At 44.2% G+C, this 15,674-nt stretch overlaps 1 protein-coding gene across 1 annotated transcript; it reads left to right on the top strand.

Moving 5' to 3' along the window:
- The first annotated feature begins 3,602 nt into the window (after positions 1-3,602).
- On the top strand, positions 3,603-15,375 carry VPS18 (VPS18 core subunit of CORVET and HOPS complexes). Its single transcript, XM_069784457.1, has 5 exons — positions 3,603-3,765; positions 9,015-9,156; positions 9,344-9,435; positions 10,166-12,036; positions 12,770-15,375. The coding sequence occupies exons 1-5, from the start codon at positions 3,675-3,677 to the stop codon at positions 13,496-13,498; spliced, it is 2,925 nt and encodes a 974-aa protein (XP_069640558.1). The 5' UTR covers positions 3,603-3,674; the 3' UTR covers positions 13,499-15,375.
- Positions 15,376-15,674: the final 299 nt, after the last annotated feature.

The following is a 15,674-nucleotide window of genomic DNA, read 5'->3' as shown; positions in this document are numbered from 1 at the left end:
TTTCAGTTCTCAAGTTTATCATTTATAGATCTTCCCTGAGGTTCAGAACTGAGGGATTAGCCACAGGGTGCTGGTGATGGGAAAAAGGTTTTCTCACTGTAAAAGCATGTTTCTGTCCTTTCTCTCTGGTGCTTGTATGCTCATTTTAGGACTGACAGGTTACACCCATAGAGTTTCCATGAGGGCACTTGCTGTGCTAACTGAAGGGCAGCATGCTCTGGAGCGCACGTGTAGCATCAACAGTCCTTGGTAGTTCACTTGTGAGAAAACTTCTTAAGGTGTCAGACGAGCTGCAGTAAGCAGGTCTGCGATTGCTGCTCTGGCATAATATGGTTCCACCCAGCATTTGCTGATCTGCAGGAAGTCTGCTTCTGACAACGAGCTTGGAGAGCTTGGGAGGTTGGTTAACGGTTAGGAGGTGGCCTCTGGCAAACTCAATTGATCTCTTCCAGTGTAAATTATAATTGTTGTATGGCTTCCCATGTAGGTTCCAGTTCAGGTTCTCATGGGTAACTGTGATACCCATGGGTACACAGCCACGGCGCTTTCTTTTACTGTAGTAAATTTGTACATAGAATTCAAGTGGTCACTCAAAGACACTGTCTGTGTCACTGGGGAAGTGTCACTCTTGGGAGAAAGTCTCTTGATTGGGTGGGGGACACAGGTATCTGCAGCAGTCTCCTCAAAGCAGGTACAGGGGTGTCTGAGAGCCCGTCTTTGTTGGTATCTTATGGAGGTTGTTGGGTTTAGGGACATACACCTATTTGCCTATGGCTTTTATGAATGCAGTGTATTTTTTATGTTGATCACAGTGAAGGAATATTCTATATACAGTGAGGTGGAGTGACGATCAGTACCACGACTGTAGTGGAAATCTGTGAGGAAGTCCAAATTCAAATTATAATCGTGTCACTAGGTTATCTCAGGGGCAGTTCACGTCATTTAAATCTGAGCTGCCTTTGTTCTGCCCTTACCTCTTCCCACAGCCACGTCTTCCTGCCCTCTCTTCTGCACCCGCACTTGTGTTTAGATTGCAGATCACACAGTCATCTGCTGTGGGGCAATGAACTGGCTCATTCTGCAATCATACATGCGCTAATACTGGCACAAAGGGTGGGCTGGACAGGGCAGCCAGGAATGACGGAGGCAGTGTTGTGGAAGCCCAGATTTAGAGAGGCTTAATCTGCTGGGAATACAGACCTTGGATATAGTATATGTTTGCCAATGCCATTATCTGTTCCTCAAGGCAGCTGAAGAGATTAGCATGTCATACAGCATCTAGATGTTGATAGCCGTCTCCATAGCTTGGAGAAAATATTAACTGTTTAAGCCAAAATTACTACAAGTGTGACCACAGCCATACAAGAACAAGACCAAAATTTAGGTTTCCAATCCAAACGTAACACCAAAATCGCTCACTTAGTTCTCTCTCACAAGTCTCTCTTACAGACTTACACCACTACTACACATGAAATGTCATCATCTGATTCTCCATGCATTCCTGGTGAATCAAAGAGAAGAGCTGATAAATCTTTTGCCTGCAACTCTTGCTCTCCCCTTCTTTTCAGAATACCAAATCTGTGAATGCAGCACTGGGATATAATTATTGCACATGTTTGTAAATTAAATAATCACAGCAGATGATGGTGCAGATGGACGGAGCAGGCTTGTGGGCCTGCATTAGCTTTAGGCTGATGTTTCATTTCCAAATAAGGTGAGAATCTGGCTTCCAACTTAACCACACTAAAACCAGACACAGGTTTCTCATGAGTATCAGCCCTAACTGGCAATAATATCTGCCAGAATGAGAAAGAAAATCTCTTTGATTTGATTGCTATGATTGATGATGATTTTTGCAAAGGAAATTAACGCACTAAAATGTCCTGTATGCTAAAGGGCAGTGTTTGAAAAAGAACAAAAGGATTTGGACTAGCCACAGCTTATGTTAGACTGGAAATCGGAGCTTGAAATCATGAGAGTAATCAGCATTTGGAACAGGTATGAGCCAGAGCAGTCAGGGGAAAAAATACCCACGCTTTCAGACAGAGCTTGATAGGAATAGAGAAAGGACTATATGATGTGGTATCTACAAGAGTGGGAGAATGGATCTGATAGTCCAAGAAGTCCCTTCCTCCCTCATTACCCTAAACCTAATGTACTCTGTGTGTACCTTTTGAGCTGAAAGAGCACAGTTGCTGTTTACGATGATCAGGACGATTGGAGAGCAAAGGAATGTGGTTTTGTTGTTTTGGCTCAGAGCTGCCACATGAAGAGGGTAAACAGCAGAGGCTGGGGCTGGGTCTCAGCTCCTGCCAGCGCTTGCAGGCAGGTTGAGTCAGGAAGAGCCATCTTATGTTTTTAGCAAAGCAGGCAGAGGTGACCCGCAGAGGCGTGCCATAGGAGCCTCCAGGAACCCAGCTAGCGTGGGACCTGCATGTCTGGCTCAGTGCTGGTGAGAGGCCCTGAGGCTGAGTGATGCAGACCAGAGCCCTAATTTATGGGGGTGAGGTGTCCAGTAAAAGGGCAGAGAAAAAGGTCATGTAACTTTGTTTGTGCAAAGCCAACCACACGCCGCTGCTACTGGTGGTGCCTCACTGCCACCTGAGGTGCAAGCTAAGTTTGGGAAGACCTCCTCTACCTTGTAATGGATCCCTCTGTGTTGCAAACTGTCCTGTACCCTGTGGGACAACATTTCTCTGCTCCTTTCAGAAAGTGTTGGGAAGATATAACATACAGGGTACATATAGTGTAGTATATACCATATACCTGTACATCTGTATACATTTTATCTATGATGAAACCCAGAAGCGATGTATAAGAGATTAGTCTTTTTGTTAATGCCGTTGTTATAAATTCTGCTAGTTTAAGCTAGTGGGTAGAGCTGTAAATAACAATTGTTGGCATATCAGAACAAAAGAAAAACCCAGGTTTAAGTACTATTTAGTGATATAGAAGCTGGGTCCAACACATGCCGTCCAGAAAGCTGGGATAAACCTGCAGAGCTGATCTAGCACAATTCAAGGACAGCCTTATGCTGGATCCCCATATGCTGTGCCACAACCATTATTTTAGCCATAAAGCCAAGATTTCACCACTCAGTGCTACGGGAGAGTCACAGCACAGCAGTTTTTACAGGAGCATTTACAAACAGCCAATTCCTGGTTGCCATCAGTAAAACCACTAGAAAGTACTGTGTTTGCAGCACCGTCACAACTCAGTGACCCCGGTAAAGCACGCTGATGCGCTCATAAGGTGATTTATCATGCACATGGCTGCACAGGACAGGATGGCAGTCAGGAGAAGCCAAGGGCACCACACGGGTGCACAGGGCCTGCAAGCCTTGCTGTGTCTGCACGCACCCCAGGGCCTAGAAGCAAGGACACAGGCCGATTCTGAAGACTAATCTTCAGAGTATTGTTAGGGACATGAAGGTCCGGGCTGCGACTACAGGCATAACTAAAAGCCGCGAAGCCGAGAGCAGAAGCCCTCCCGCCGCCATTTTGAGAAGGGACAACCCCTGCTCTCACGGAGGCTCCCGCCCCGCGCGCCGGGGGAGAGGGGCGGGGCCCAGGCGCAGGCGCAGTGCGCCACCGGGCGGCCACGTGACGCGGGTCAGCTGAGCGTTGGCGGAAGTGGCCGGCGGGGGCCTGGGGTGCCGGTGACCGTGGGCGGCCATGGCCTCCATTCTGGACGAGTACGAAGATTCCCTGTACCGCTCCGCCTCCGTGCAGCAGAGCCGTGCCAGCGTGGGCATCCCGCACTCTGGTAGGTGCGCGGCGGCGCCCACGCACCCCTCTGCCCGGGCCGGCCCCCGGGGGCAGCGCGGCGCTGTGGTTACAGCCAGGCCCTGAGCGTGGCGTGGCGTGGCGTGGCGTGGCGTGTCCGTCCCTCCCAGCCCGGTGTCCGCCCGGCCGGAGGCCTGCTCCCACCGTTAGCCCCTTGGCGGGGCCTCCCGCTGCGGGTTTTCCTGCTGAGAGGGGGAGGCGAGGTGGCAGCTCCTTAGCTGGGGGCGGGGTGGGGAGCAGGGCACGTCAGGCTGTGGAGAATGCTTCCACGAAGAAGTGTATCGCTGTGTTCGTGGCATAACATTCAGCTGCGCTTTGGTTTTCCATTATTTGCTGTGTGAAATGTTCTGGCGTGGGGGGACGCTCGGTTCCTGGTGAAGCTCAAGGGTGATGCAGGTCATCGTAGGAAAAGTGAGGTGCGGGTTGTCTGTGGGAGGGCCTCGTAAGGCCGTAGCCCCTGTGCTGTGAAGCGGTGTGTGGTGGAAACACGTGTGCATGAAGGGGCATGCCTTCGTAGTCACAAATTATAACCACACCTCGGCACCATTCAGTTCAGAGCTGTGGTAGTTGTCTGAGATCATCTCACCAGCTTGCTTCCTTGTTGTTTTTTTGTTTCCTCCTCTCTGAGGAACCCAGCTGTTAGAGTATTCTGGCTGTGTGCTCAGCTGTACCTGCATGGGGTAGTTGCCTAACCCAGGGGCAGTTTACCAAAGACTTCATTTTTTAGAGTGGTTCCCTTAGGCCGACTACATGATGGCAAGGTTACTGCTGAAGAAGATTACTAAGAAAGCAATCTGTATCACAGTTAAACTTTTCTGTCAAGGTCTGTGACGCTTTGGTATACTGTACTCTTCAGGGAAGTGTACAATCAATGCAAAGTCATGGTGTGATGACCAGTCAGTTGTTTTTCATTTGAAAGAAAGCAAACAAATGGCAGATATATTCCATGATAAATTCAAGGTTTGTTAGGTTCAATAACTGTTCCCTATTAGATGCCACTTCACAACATTGTAATGAGTGTGGCAGGGAAATGTAGGTTCTGAGAGGATGCTGTTCTTCCAAGTATTGTCAGGGTAATACCAGCTGCTATGCAGAGCTGGCATTTTTGAGTTGCAAGTTTGGAAATGCATGGACACATTCTTTCAAGTTTTTTCCTCAGATAGTGTTGCCCACCATTAACTTTTGGGGAAACCGGGTTGCGTGGTTTATATATGTGGTAAGAATTGATGAATTCTGTCATACTATGTTTATTATTGAGTATAAATACACAGACAGTGTGTATATACAGCCAGTATAAATACAGACAGAATTACTCTGAGTCTAGGTACTGAAGTAGGTATGTTCCCTGTGTTTGTTTTAACATGCACAGTTATTTTGTTGTGTAATGTTAGATAAAGAAGAAGTATCCTGAGTAGGTGTTGTGCAAAACAGTGTTGGGACAAGCTATGTTACTGAAAATAAATTTTCAAGGACTCAGCTTTTCTTCTTGACTGCTGCAACACTGTCTCCAGTCATGGCTGTCTTACAGTTGAGAACTCTGTCTGTTTGCTGACAATTGATGTTGGCAAAAGAAGTTTGGGTAACTGCTTAATTGCAAAGGCACAGCCTAATCAGGATTTTAATTTTTCTTATATCAGGCCACACTGGTAATTTTGAACAAAACTTGGGCTGGTAGTTGTGGGAAATCAGAAGTTTAAGCAAATTCATTTTGGAAAAAAGATGCAAGTAAATAGTTAACTTCCTGAAAACAGTCCTTAAGGTTAGGTTGGAAATTTTGGAAGATGTTAAAACTTACTCCTCTGTTTCAGTTAGTTGTTCCCTATGCTTGTTAAACTGCAGGTATGGTTTCTCAAAGTTGTAGATAACCAAGCAGTGACTCTGTTGCCAACCTAAAGTACTGCTGCATTGTAAACTTCAAGTACTGCAGTTCCAGCATGAAAAGACCTACTTTGATCCACTAGATTTGACTGATATTGGTGAGCTTAGATCTTTGAACAGATTAAATGCTCTAAGGAAAAATGCAGATTTGCCCAGAAATCCAGGTGGGAAATGCTGCAGTGGAGTCTCGCCTGAAGGGAAGACAGACATTGGGGTCAGGTGGAAGAGGGGACTGTTTGAAAGGAATGCTCGTTATAAAATAGACATCTCCTTTGTATAGAGAAATGTAAGTTAAAGGGTTCGTCCTTCTAGTTAGTCCTTCTAGCTAGTAAGGACACTAGCTAAAATCCTTATGTTAGCGATGATAATCCTACAGTTGTTATAATTGTAATGGATACAGTCCTACAGAGTCTAGAATGCTGGAAGCCTGTCCACTGGCTTGAACTATGACTGAATTAAAAAAAACAAAACAAACCCAACACAACCCCCCCCACCCCTGCATATAGTTGTGCTAGTTGTTCCCTCTCCTTACTGTGTTTGGGTTTCCTTGCTGTCTCAGCCAGCCTTGTTTTGCCTGGTGGCAATCTGAAAAAAATTCAAGATTGCCTGAACGAATGTAACTTGGTGGTCTACTGAATGTATGTGGGTTTTTCCCATCAGAGTAATCCTTCCTTTTAATATATTTAAAAAAATATGTATTTATATTTACTGGTTAGCTGTGATATCACATGAATCTGCAGCTTGGGAGCTTTGTCTGCATGTTTTGAACCACAGTTCATAACAGCAAATTTAAACTGTGGCATTGCAGCTCCCTAATCTGAAATGTAGAACATCTGTTTTGCTTAACTGAAAATAAAGGAATACGCATTTGCATAAATGGGTAATGTTTAAGATGTGGATCAATGTGTAAGAAAAAAACATAATGTGCTGAGCAAAAGGCTGCCTACTCAGATTGTGGTTGCTTTGTCTATTCCTGCCTGTGCATCTTTCCTCTAAAACAAGAATCCTTTAAAGATTCTGCAGCTGGTCTAGTGGTGAGGCAGAGGCAAGGAGAAGGCATTGATGAAATAGGCAATTAAAGGATTCGTAGTGTTAGCAGGCTACTTTTCACTACTACACTGGCTTTTTCAACAGCAACAGGGCTGAAATTAGAGTTTTTCAGGATAATTGGAGGGCGGTTATAGGTATTGAGTGTGCTTCGAAGTGGTGCTGTTAGTCCCAGTCTAAAGAGCGTAGGCTTATGCTCTTTAGGATGGAAACAGTCTGTTTCCTCTGAGATACAATCCCAGGTTTCTTTTTTCTTTAAGTTTACATTTTCCTAGTTAGCTACTTTGGCCATGAATGGCCTTAATTTGCTATAGCTCTTTGTGGTTTTAATCTTCCTGTCCAGGCTAACTGCTGCACGGATCTCCTTGTTTTAGAAATCCTTCACTCACACATGGAGTGAAGCAAATGGGTTAACCTAGCAACGTATCGATCTGTCTTGCTTTCTAGCTTGAGGTAGCGTGGTTAGACTGAGGTCCTCTGCTGTTTTATTTGTCAGAGGGTTATGCAAGGCTTTGTGCGTATGGGAAATTCAGTCACTGGGAAAATTTGTCTCATGGGATTGATATGGATCAAACTTTGTGATAAGATCTGTTTGTGGATGCACATATGTTCCAGGATTTTGCTAATGCGTATCATCACTTGGTTTTGGTTTTATATGAAGATGTTCTTATTCTGAAGTTCACTGGCATATCTGAGCTCTTTTGTAGTTTTTTGCTTCCTCACAGGAAGACCATAGAGTGCTGTCCTCATTTAGAAATAGAATGGCATGGTCTCTGCACATCCGATGTTTTTGGGTGCAGAGGTCTACTCATCTTCAGTGAAAACTAAATCTGTCATGCTCCTTCTCTGTGCTGCCACGTGGTGTTACAGGTTCACCTGTCCTTAAAAGTTTTAGTTTGTTGACTGCTTGCCCATAGCTGAGGTTTTGCCTTTGTCGTAGCCAAAGGAATGAGTTTGAACTGCATCTTGTGCTTTGCCCATCTGCACTGAAGATCATAAAAGGTTTTTTTAAGCAATAGATTTCTAGGTTTTATTTATTTATTAACATATTTCTCCAGAACTATGTCACTTCTCTCAGGTTAGATCTTACTTCTCCATTCTCTGCCTTTCCCACCTAGATTTCCTTTATAAATAATCCCTCAACATGCCTTCCTATGGATGCCACATTTCCCAAGCTGGCTGGGACTAAACTGACTAGCTGAGTACTTAATTAGTTGCATGAGCTGACTTGCTCTGGTTGTACACACTCCCCTTTTTCAGTTCATTGATTTGTCAGGTTTGCTTGGTTGGGCTTAAAATGCAACATGTGTCCTGTAAGGTGGCCTTGTCTTGTCAGACTTCAACCCTTAACTCTAACCTCAACCTAATTGGGCAGTTCTTAGAATTCAGGCATGGTTTTTGAAAGGATCTGAGGATTAGGTTAGTCTGGCTCCGTCTTGGGATTTGCCATGAAGCAGTAAACCAGACTGAAGGAGTTTTTGCTCAGGAGGCAATTTATGCCAAGTTTGGAGCATTGATTCAGCAATCACCAGGTCTTTGTTACTGTTTTGACTCTAATAAGTAGTTCGCGTGCCTTCCAGCAACAACTGGAAAGTTGCAATTAGGATAGTGTTCTGGTTGGTAAAACAGGGTTATGGTAAAAGCATCATTGTGACCTCCAGCTGTGTTCCCTGCAGCAAATAATTCAACAGACATCTCTCGATGATGAAGTCTGCTGCGTGGATACAAAAAAGCCCAACATGACTTTAAAAATAGCTTTAGCTTGTGAATGATGGGTGTCAAGTGTGGTAGCTCATTCAATTCCAACATGGAATAAGAGAGAAATATATTTCAGTTAATGCCACAGTGGTCTCTTGGGTAGCTTGTATGGGAGCGTCAAACCAGAGCCCTCTTTGTGTCTTATGTAATACCAGCCATTATTTCCTGCCTTGGAGAAATAAACTGTCAAACAAGGAAAACAAATTACTTTGTGATTCTACTCTCATTTTCAGCTTTTTATGGAGCTTATGTGACAGTTTTGTGGCTTCCCCTAGAATTCTACGTGCTCTCTAATTAATGCTTGTGACAAGTTTGCAGTTCTGTGACAAGACAGTAAAGCGTATTACTACTTTTCTTTCCTGTTGTATATATAACTACGTGAGTGCTGCTCTCAGTGTTCATGCTCCATGGAGCACACTCCCTTTTCAGTAAAACTCAGAGCAGGCGATGATCCTTCTAGTCTTTTAGGTTAGATTTTGATATACTGTGGGGCTGTTGTGGGTGTTTGTCTTGTTTTGTTTTTAAGTGTTCATGTTCTTTCTCCAGGATATGTGAATGCACGACTGGAGAAGGAAACGCCAATATTTAACAAGCAAAGGATTGATTTTGCTCCTCCAGAGAAAATTAACAGCTTAGTGGTCTCCTCTAACCAGCTCTGTATGAGCCTTGGCAAAGACACCCTTCTCAGGTAATGCTGCCAGAGACCTGAAGTTATTGCTTGTTTTCCCCTGCCTTTTTTTTTTTTTCCTTAAGTTGTGAGAGAACTTATAATGACAAACTGGATAAGAAGCCATGAACCCAATATGGAAAACAGTAGGCAATTATGCCTGTGTGAACTTTTGTTGGAAGCATGCTTTCTTGGTTTCTCTTTGCAGGATTGATCTTGGGAAGCCAGATGAACCTAATCAGGTAGAGCTGGGACGCAAAGATGAAGCCAAAGTCTACAAGATGTTTTTGGACCACACAGGTGAGGTGATGGGCTATGTGTATTTACAGACAGTGGTTGGCAGCGGATGGAATTGAATGTGCATAACAAGCACTGGTGAAGGAGTTCTCTTTCTGTTCTGTAAATAAGGAGAACAGGTGGTTCTTCTGTGGGCAGGACTCCATCACCCAGGGGCCCTGCCTACTGATTTGCCCCTGTGCTATTAGAAAAACACTGATTTGTTGTGTGTATATTGTTGCTTTTGAACTCTCTGAAATGAACGCATGGAATTAGGCTGTTCTGAGCAAGGCTGCTAAAACCAATAAAAGGAAATCTTTGCTGTCACGCTGTGCTGTATGTGTTTGTATAAGAATTTTTAAAAAGGACTGTAAAACATGCAGCTCGCTGTAGCCTTGACTGATTTTAACAAACAAAACAAAAATTTGGAAAGAGGTGCTCCTCTCTGTCACCAACTGCCAGGGATAGGAGAGAACTTTGGGAACTGTTTATCCTTAGAACACTTACTGAAACAGAAGAATACCTTCTCGCTGAAGCATCTGGGACTAGTAATTTAAGTTTGCAACATAAGGACTGCCATTCTGATCCAGCATGGAAATCCCCCACGTTCCTATGAATGCCTGGGAAAGTCTTGGATTAAGTATGTTGATATTGGAGCTTATCAAATATGAGGATTAGAAGCCTCAGGAATTTGGCTTGCTTAGGCATGGTCTTAATTTGTTTTCTTCTTCCCATACCCCTCTGCTGTTGGCAGGCTCTCATCTCCTGATTGCTCTGAACACTGGTGAATGCCTTTACCTGAACAGAAGTGTTCAGAAAGTGCGAGCACTCTCCCGCTGGAAAGGCCACTTGATTGAAAGTGTGGGCTGGAACAAATTTCTTGGTTCAGAGACCAACACTGGGCCTGTCTTGGTGGGGACAGCCCAGGGGCAGATCTATGAGGCTGAAATCTCTGTCAGCGAGGGAAGCCTTTTCAGCACTAACCCTGACCAGTACTTCCGACAGGTCTACACTCTGGAGGAGGAATCGGGACCTGCCCCAGTCTGCTGCTTGGAGATTGAACGTGGAATAGAAGGGAAATTTTTTATTATAGCCACTACTCGGAAGAGACTCTTCCAGTTTGTTGGCAAAGTGCCTGAAGGGACAGAGCAGCAAGGCTTCAGCTCCATATTTGCTATGCATGCTGACCATTTGCCCAGCTTCCGGGAGTTTCCAGCCAACTTTGGTTTCAGTGAGATAGCTTTTTACACCCCAAAACTGCGCTCCAACCCACGCTCCTTTGCCTGGATGATGGGAAATGGTGTTTTATATGGTACGTTGGATTATAGCCGTCCTGATTCAATTTTGAGTGATGAACGGGTCTGGGTTTATCCTTCTGATATTGACATAACTGTGAACAAGCCAATATCCATTGTACTTACCCAGTTCCACTTCTTGTTGCTGCTGCCTGATCGGGTGAAGGCTGTATGCACTCTGAATGGGCAGGTTGTTTTTCAAGATCTGTTCCTGGAGAAGTTTGGCTTACTGACACGCATGATCAAAGATCCCACAGTCCAGCAGATATGGATCCACACTGAGAAAGTAGTGTTCCGCTACCATGTCCAGCGGGAATCTAGAGATGTGTGGAAGATGTATATGAATATGAACAAATTTGATTTAGCCAAAGAGTATTGTAAGGACCGTCCAGAGTGCCTGGATATTGTGCTGGCAAAAGAGGCAGAGCACTGCTTCCAAAACAAGAGGTATCTAGACAGTGCCAAATGTTATGCGCTGACCCAGAACTACTTTGAGGAAATTGCCCTTAAGTTCATTGAAGCCAAGCAAGAAGAGGCCCTGATGGAGTTTCTGATTAAGAAGCTAAGTAACCTAAAGCCTTCCGAGAAGACGCAGACCACTCTGCTGACCACATGGTTAACGGAGCTGTACCTGAACTGGCTAGGTATATTGGAAGGAGATCCCTCACAGCGAAATCTCTATTTGGATATCCGCGAGAAGTTTCGCACTTTCCTGAGCAGTCCTAAAAACAAAGACTGTCTATTTAATAACCGGGCATCTATTTATGAGCTGTTGGCAAGCCATGGGGACACAGAGCACATGGTCTACTTTGCAGTTATCATGCAGGACTACGAGCGTGTAGTAGCTCACCACTGCCAGCATGATGAGTATGATGAAGCTCTAAATGTGCTGTCCAGGCACAGAGATGAGAAGCTGTTCTACAAGTTCTCTCCAGTCCTCATCCAGCATATTCCCAAGAAGGTAGTTGATGCTTGGATTTCTATGGGTTCTAGACTGGATGCTAGGAACCTCATTCCAGCCCTTGTTAACTATAGCCAGAGTGCCAGCACCCAGCAGATCAATGAAGCCATTAGATATATGGAGTTCTGTGTCTATCAGTTGGAGGAAACCCAGCAAGCCATTCACAACTACCTGTTGTCTCTTTACGCTTTGTGTCGGCCGGACTCATTGCTATCGTACCTGGAGCAAGCAGGAACCAACCCAAACAGGATCCACTATGACCTGAAGTATGCATTGCGCCTGTGTGCAGAGCATGGGCACCACCATGCATGTGTCCATATTTACAAAGTGATGGAATTATATGAGGAGGCTGTGGATCTTGCCTTACAGGTATGTGTGTGTCTGTGCATGCATGCTGTGATATACAGGAATGTAGCTTGTTCAGGTTATCTTGAACAACCGAGCATTGAGAGGAACTGGATAGACTCATCAGTATAGGAGTTGTGCAGCTAAGTCTAGGAAGAAAAACCTGTCTCTGTTAACATACTTCTGTGCTTTCACAATCATTCTAAGTAGACAGCTGTCTGTGACAAGCCATAACTGAGGGTAGGTGCATGGAAAGTACAAGGGGGAGTACTGTCTGTCTTAAGCTTAGTCTCTAACATAAAATACCTTTAACATACCTACATTTATGCAAGACTTGTATAGCTATAGTTCAGGATTCTAATTATTTCCTATTCCTAGCTGTGATAATTATCACAGAAGAATACCTTTGTCAGCTTAGTCTGACCTTCAGGGAGATGTTGGATTTTTTTCTGTTGGCATTGCTGTGTCTTTGCTGAAATATGTGGCCAGCAGAGACAGTGTAACATGGATTTGCCCTTATTGTAGTGCTGGGCTTTGTTGTTCTCTGCTGGGTAGCAAGCAAATCTTCAGGGAGGAATACTGGTGGAGAGGAGAGATGTTTTGACATGTAAACAGGGAGCAGGCCAGTAGTGCAGCCCTAGGTAATGATAGCAATAGAAGTTTTCTATTAATGTAATGGACAGCAGGCTTTGAAGTTGAATGGTGGATAAACAGAGTGAGAAGCTTAACTCAGTTTGCTTGTCTGTCCAACTTCTAGGTGGATGTTGATCTTGCCAAGTCCTGTGCAGATCTCCCTGAAGATGATGAGGAACTCCGGAAGAAGCTCTGGTTGAAGATTGCTCGTCATGTTGTTCAGGAAGAGAAGGATGTCAAGAAAGCAATGGCCTGCCTCTCCAGCTGTGCCCTACTGAAGATTGAAGACGTCCTGCCATTCTTTCCAGACTTTGTCACTATTGACCATTTCAAGGAGGCAATCTGTAACTCCCTGGAGGACTACAACAAGCACATTGAGGAGCTGAAAAGGGAGATGGAGGAAGCCACACAGAGCGCCAAGAGAATCCGAGAGGACATTCAGGAAATGAGAAATAAGTATGGCTTTGTGGAGCCTCAGGAAAAATGTGCTGCTTGTGACTTTCCACTTCTAAACCGCCCTTTTTACCTTTTCCTGTGTGGTCACATGTTTCATTATGACTGTCTCCTCCAAGCTGTTTTCCCAAACCTTCCTGCCTATAAGCAGGCAAAACTCGAAGATCTTCAGAAGAAGCTGGCAGCTACCAGTCAGCCTTCCAAGAGCCACCATCGTCCCAAAGATGCGGATACCATTAGCTTGGGGAAAGGGCAGCAGAGCCGGGAACAGATCAAAGCTGACATTGATGATATTGTGGCAGCCGAATGTGTGTACTGTGGTGAGCTGATGATCCGGTCTATTGACAAGCCTTTTATTGATCCCCAAAAGTATGAAGAGGAGATGCAAAGCTGGCTGTAGTTTTCCAAATCTGTAACTGTCAATGCACCAGAGTGGTTTTGTTCACAACTTGTGAAGCTTCTGTGGTGGGAATATAACCTCCAGAAGCAGGAACACAGTGGCTTCTGTGGAACTCTTAAGGAAAGAGTAGTGGGGTCTTGTTATCAGGATTACAGTGAACTAGTGTTGAAAAATGGGGAGATACAGCTATGGCTGTCTAAGAACTTGAACAATAGTTAGAGCTAACATACTGGAATATATTTAGCAGATGTTTGCTGCTTGCAGTTCTTCTGAGGTTCTCAGTGTGAAGCTAATGGAGTGCCTTGTTGTCCAGAAGGAATTGGGAACAGCCTATGGTTTGTCTTCCCTGTTGTGTGGTATTTGTTTTGGTGAAGACAAGCTTAAAGGGAAAAATAGTGAAGAACACTAAGCAGTGTAGTCTTCATTCATCACTTTCAAAGCTAGAATTGCCTTCTGTTTCCTTTTTGCTGAGAGTCTATAACCACATTGATGGAAAGAACATGAAAGGACAAATGCTCTTGCATATATATTTTGTAAACATCACACTACACAAATACATGTTTCTACACAATGTAATATAAGAATGTGTATAATTCTCAAGCAGGAGTGTCTCATAATACACTTAAGTCATTTGCCTGCAATTCAAGGTGTATAATTCTCTTTCCCACAAGCTTTATGGACAAGCCCATACATTTGATTTTTCTGTAGGTGCTGTTTTTGGCAATACTTCCCAGGCTGTTCACCCCTTCCTCCCTCTCCCCATCCTATTTCTACTATGACTATCTTTGTATAGTGGGTCTTGGCTTTGTCTTCACCCGAGACCAAAACTGATATATGCAGTAGTAAGGTTTCAGCTGATACTCTGCAAGCAGGAATGCAGCCTGTTTGTGTTGTCCTGCCGTGGTCCTCTTCAGGCTGCACTTGAGCGCTAGACTAGAGATCTAGTCATAGGTTCTCTCAAGGGTAGGCTACAGAAAGGTTCTGTTGGTGTGAAATTTGCTTTGCCATTTCAAGCCGGTACCTTGTGACCAGGCAGTCTTTTGCCTTCCTGACTGTATTTGATACTCACTGGAGGTGGCCGCAGGTCGATGCTCCCATCTATTGCTCTGACTTGGAAAATTCTTCCCAGAAGGTGGCGATCACTGCACCGTGGGTGAGGGAACAAAAAGTGTTCTTTAGTGATTTAGCAAGGGTTCCGTGTTCTATTTTTGAAGAAACTAAAATTTTTATGAATCACAAAGGTAGTAATTGGCAGAAGAATGGAATGATCTAAATGAAAAATGGTGATTCTTGTAATTAAGACAACAGAAAATACTGTCTTCTGAAAAACCTCTTCAGTTCTTTCACATGAATGTATGAGCTTGTCTTGAGTACCTCTCTCAGTCTGCTAGTCACTTACCCTCTTTGTAACATTGTAGAAATGGGTCTTCACTTCACTGAAAGGGAATATAAATTGGTTTCCTCAAGGAGCTGACCTAAGAATTTTGATAACCATTCAGAGCTCCAGAAGAACATCCATGCTTTTGTTGGGACCTTCAGCCTGGAATGAATAAATTTTATCTGTGTAAAATGACACAAGTAATAAAAAACAGAGCTGACAGTAGGAAGACCTGAGGTTTTGAAATCCTCTTTTCACTGTTGGAGCTGTGGGATAGGCAGTCTCATTACCACCTGGTAGTGTTTGTTGCTGGCTTATCAGAAACCACTGTTTCAGTGGTTCCATTAAGTAGTGGTTCAGAAACCCCACATGCTGTAGTTTTCTTTGGCTCTGGACAGCCTTTTGCCTTGAATAAGTCAATGGGTCTGCCAGAAGAATTTGTGATGGAAACTAAATGTGATGTCTTTTGAAGTTCAGCATTAAACCTGTTATAACTGGCCACTCCTGAATCATCATCTTTTCTTGTAAGCAGTGTGATATTTAAGGTGGTATGTGTCATTATAAAGCAACAGTAGCCCGCCACCCAAACCAGTTTCTGGTCAAAGGCAAGTGGCTGTTTTTCTGCCCTTCAGCAGAAACATGAGTAGCAGCTCATTCTCGTGCAGGGAGTAATTTCAAGTTACTTATTTTCTTTGAGATGTTCTTAATACTTGTTCCATCTCTTTACTTTTGGGTTTTTACAGGATGCTTCCTGGTATTTTAGAATTATTATAGTCCTCCATTCTTTTCCTATTAGTG

This window comes from Haliaeetus albicilla, chromosome 5 (assembly GCF_947461875.1).
Source record: "Haliaeetus albicilla chromosome 5, bHalAlb1.1, whole genome shotgun sequence".
NCBI classification, from domain to species: Eukaryota; Metazoa; Chordata; class Aves; order Accipitriformes; family Accipitridae; genus Haliaeetus; species Haliaeetus albicilla.
This window is presented reverse-complemented; position numbering and strand designations above follow the sequence as displayed.

Bases quoted from the DNA above. Each gene is read 5' to 3' on its own strand.
- VPS18 (XM_069784457.1), top strand. From the start codon at position 3,675: ATGGCCTCCATTCTGGACGAGTACGAAGATTCCCTGTACCGCTCCGCC. The intron at 3,766-9,014 runs GTAGGTGCGCGG...TTCTTTCTCCAG, and splicing joins CGTGGGCATCCCGCACTCTG to GATATGTGAATGCACGACTG. The intron at 12,037-12,769 runs GTATGTGTGTGT...TCCAACTTCTAG, and splicing joins CTGTGGATCTTGCCTTACAG to GTGGATGTTGATCTTGCCAA.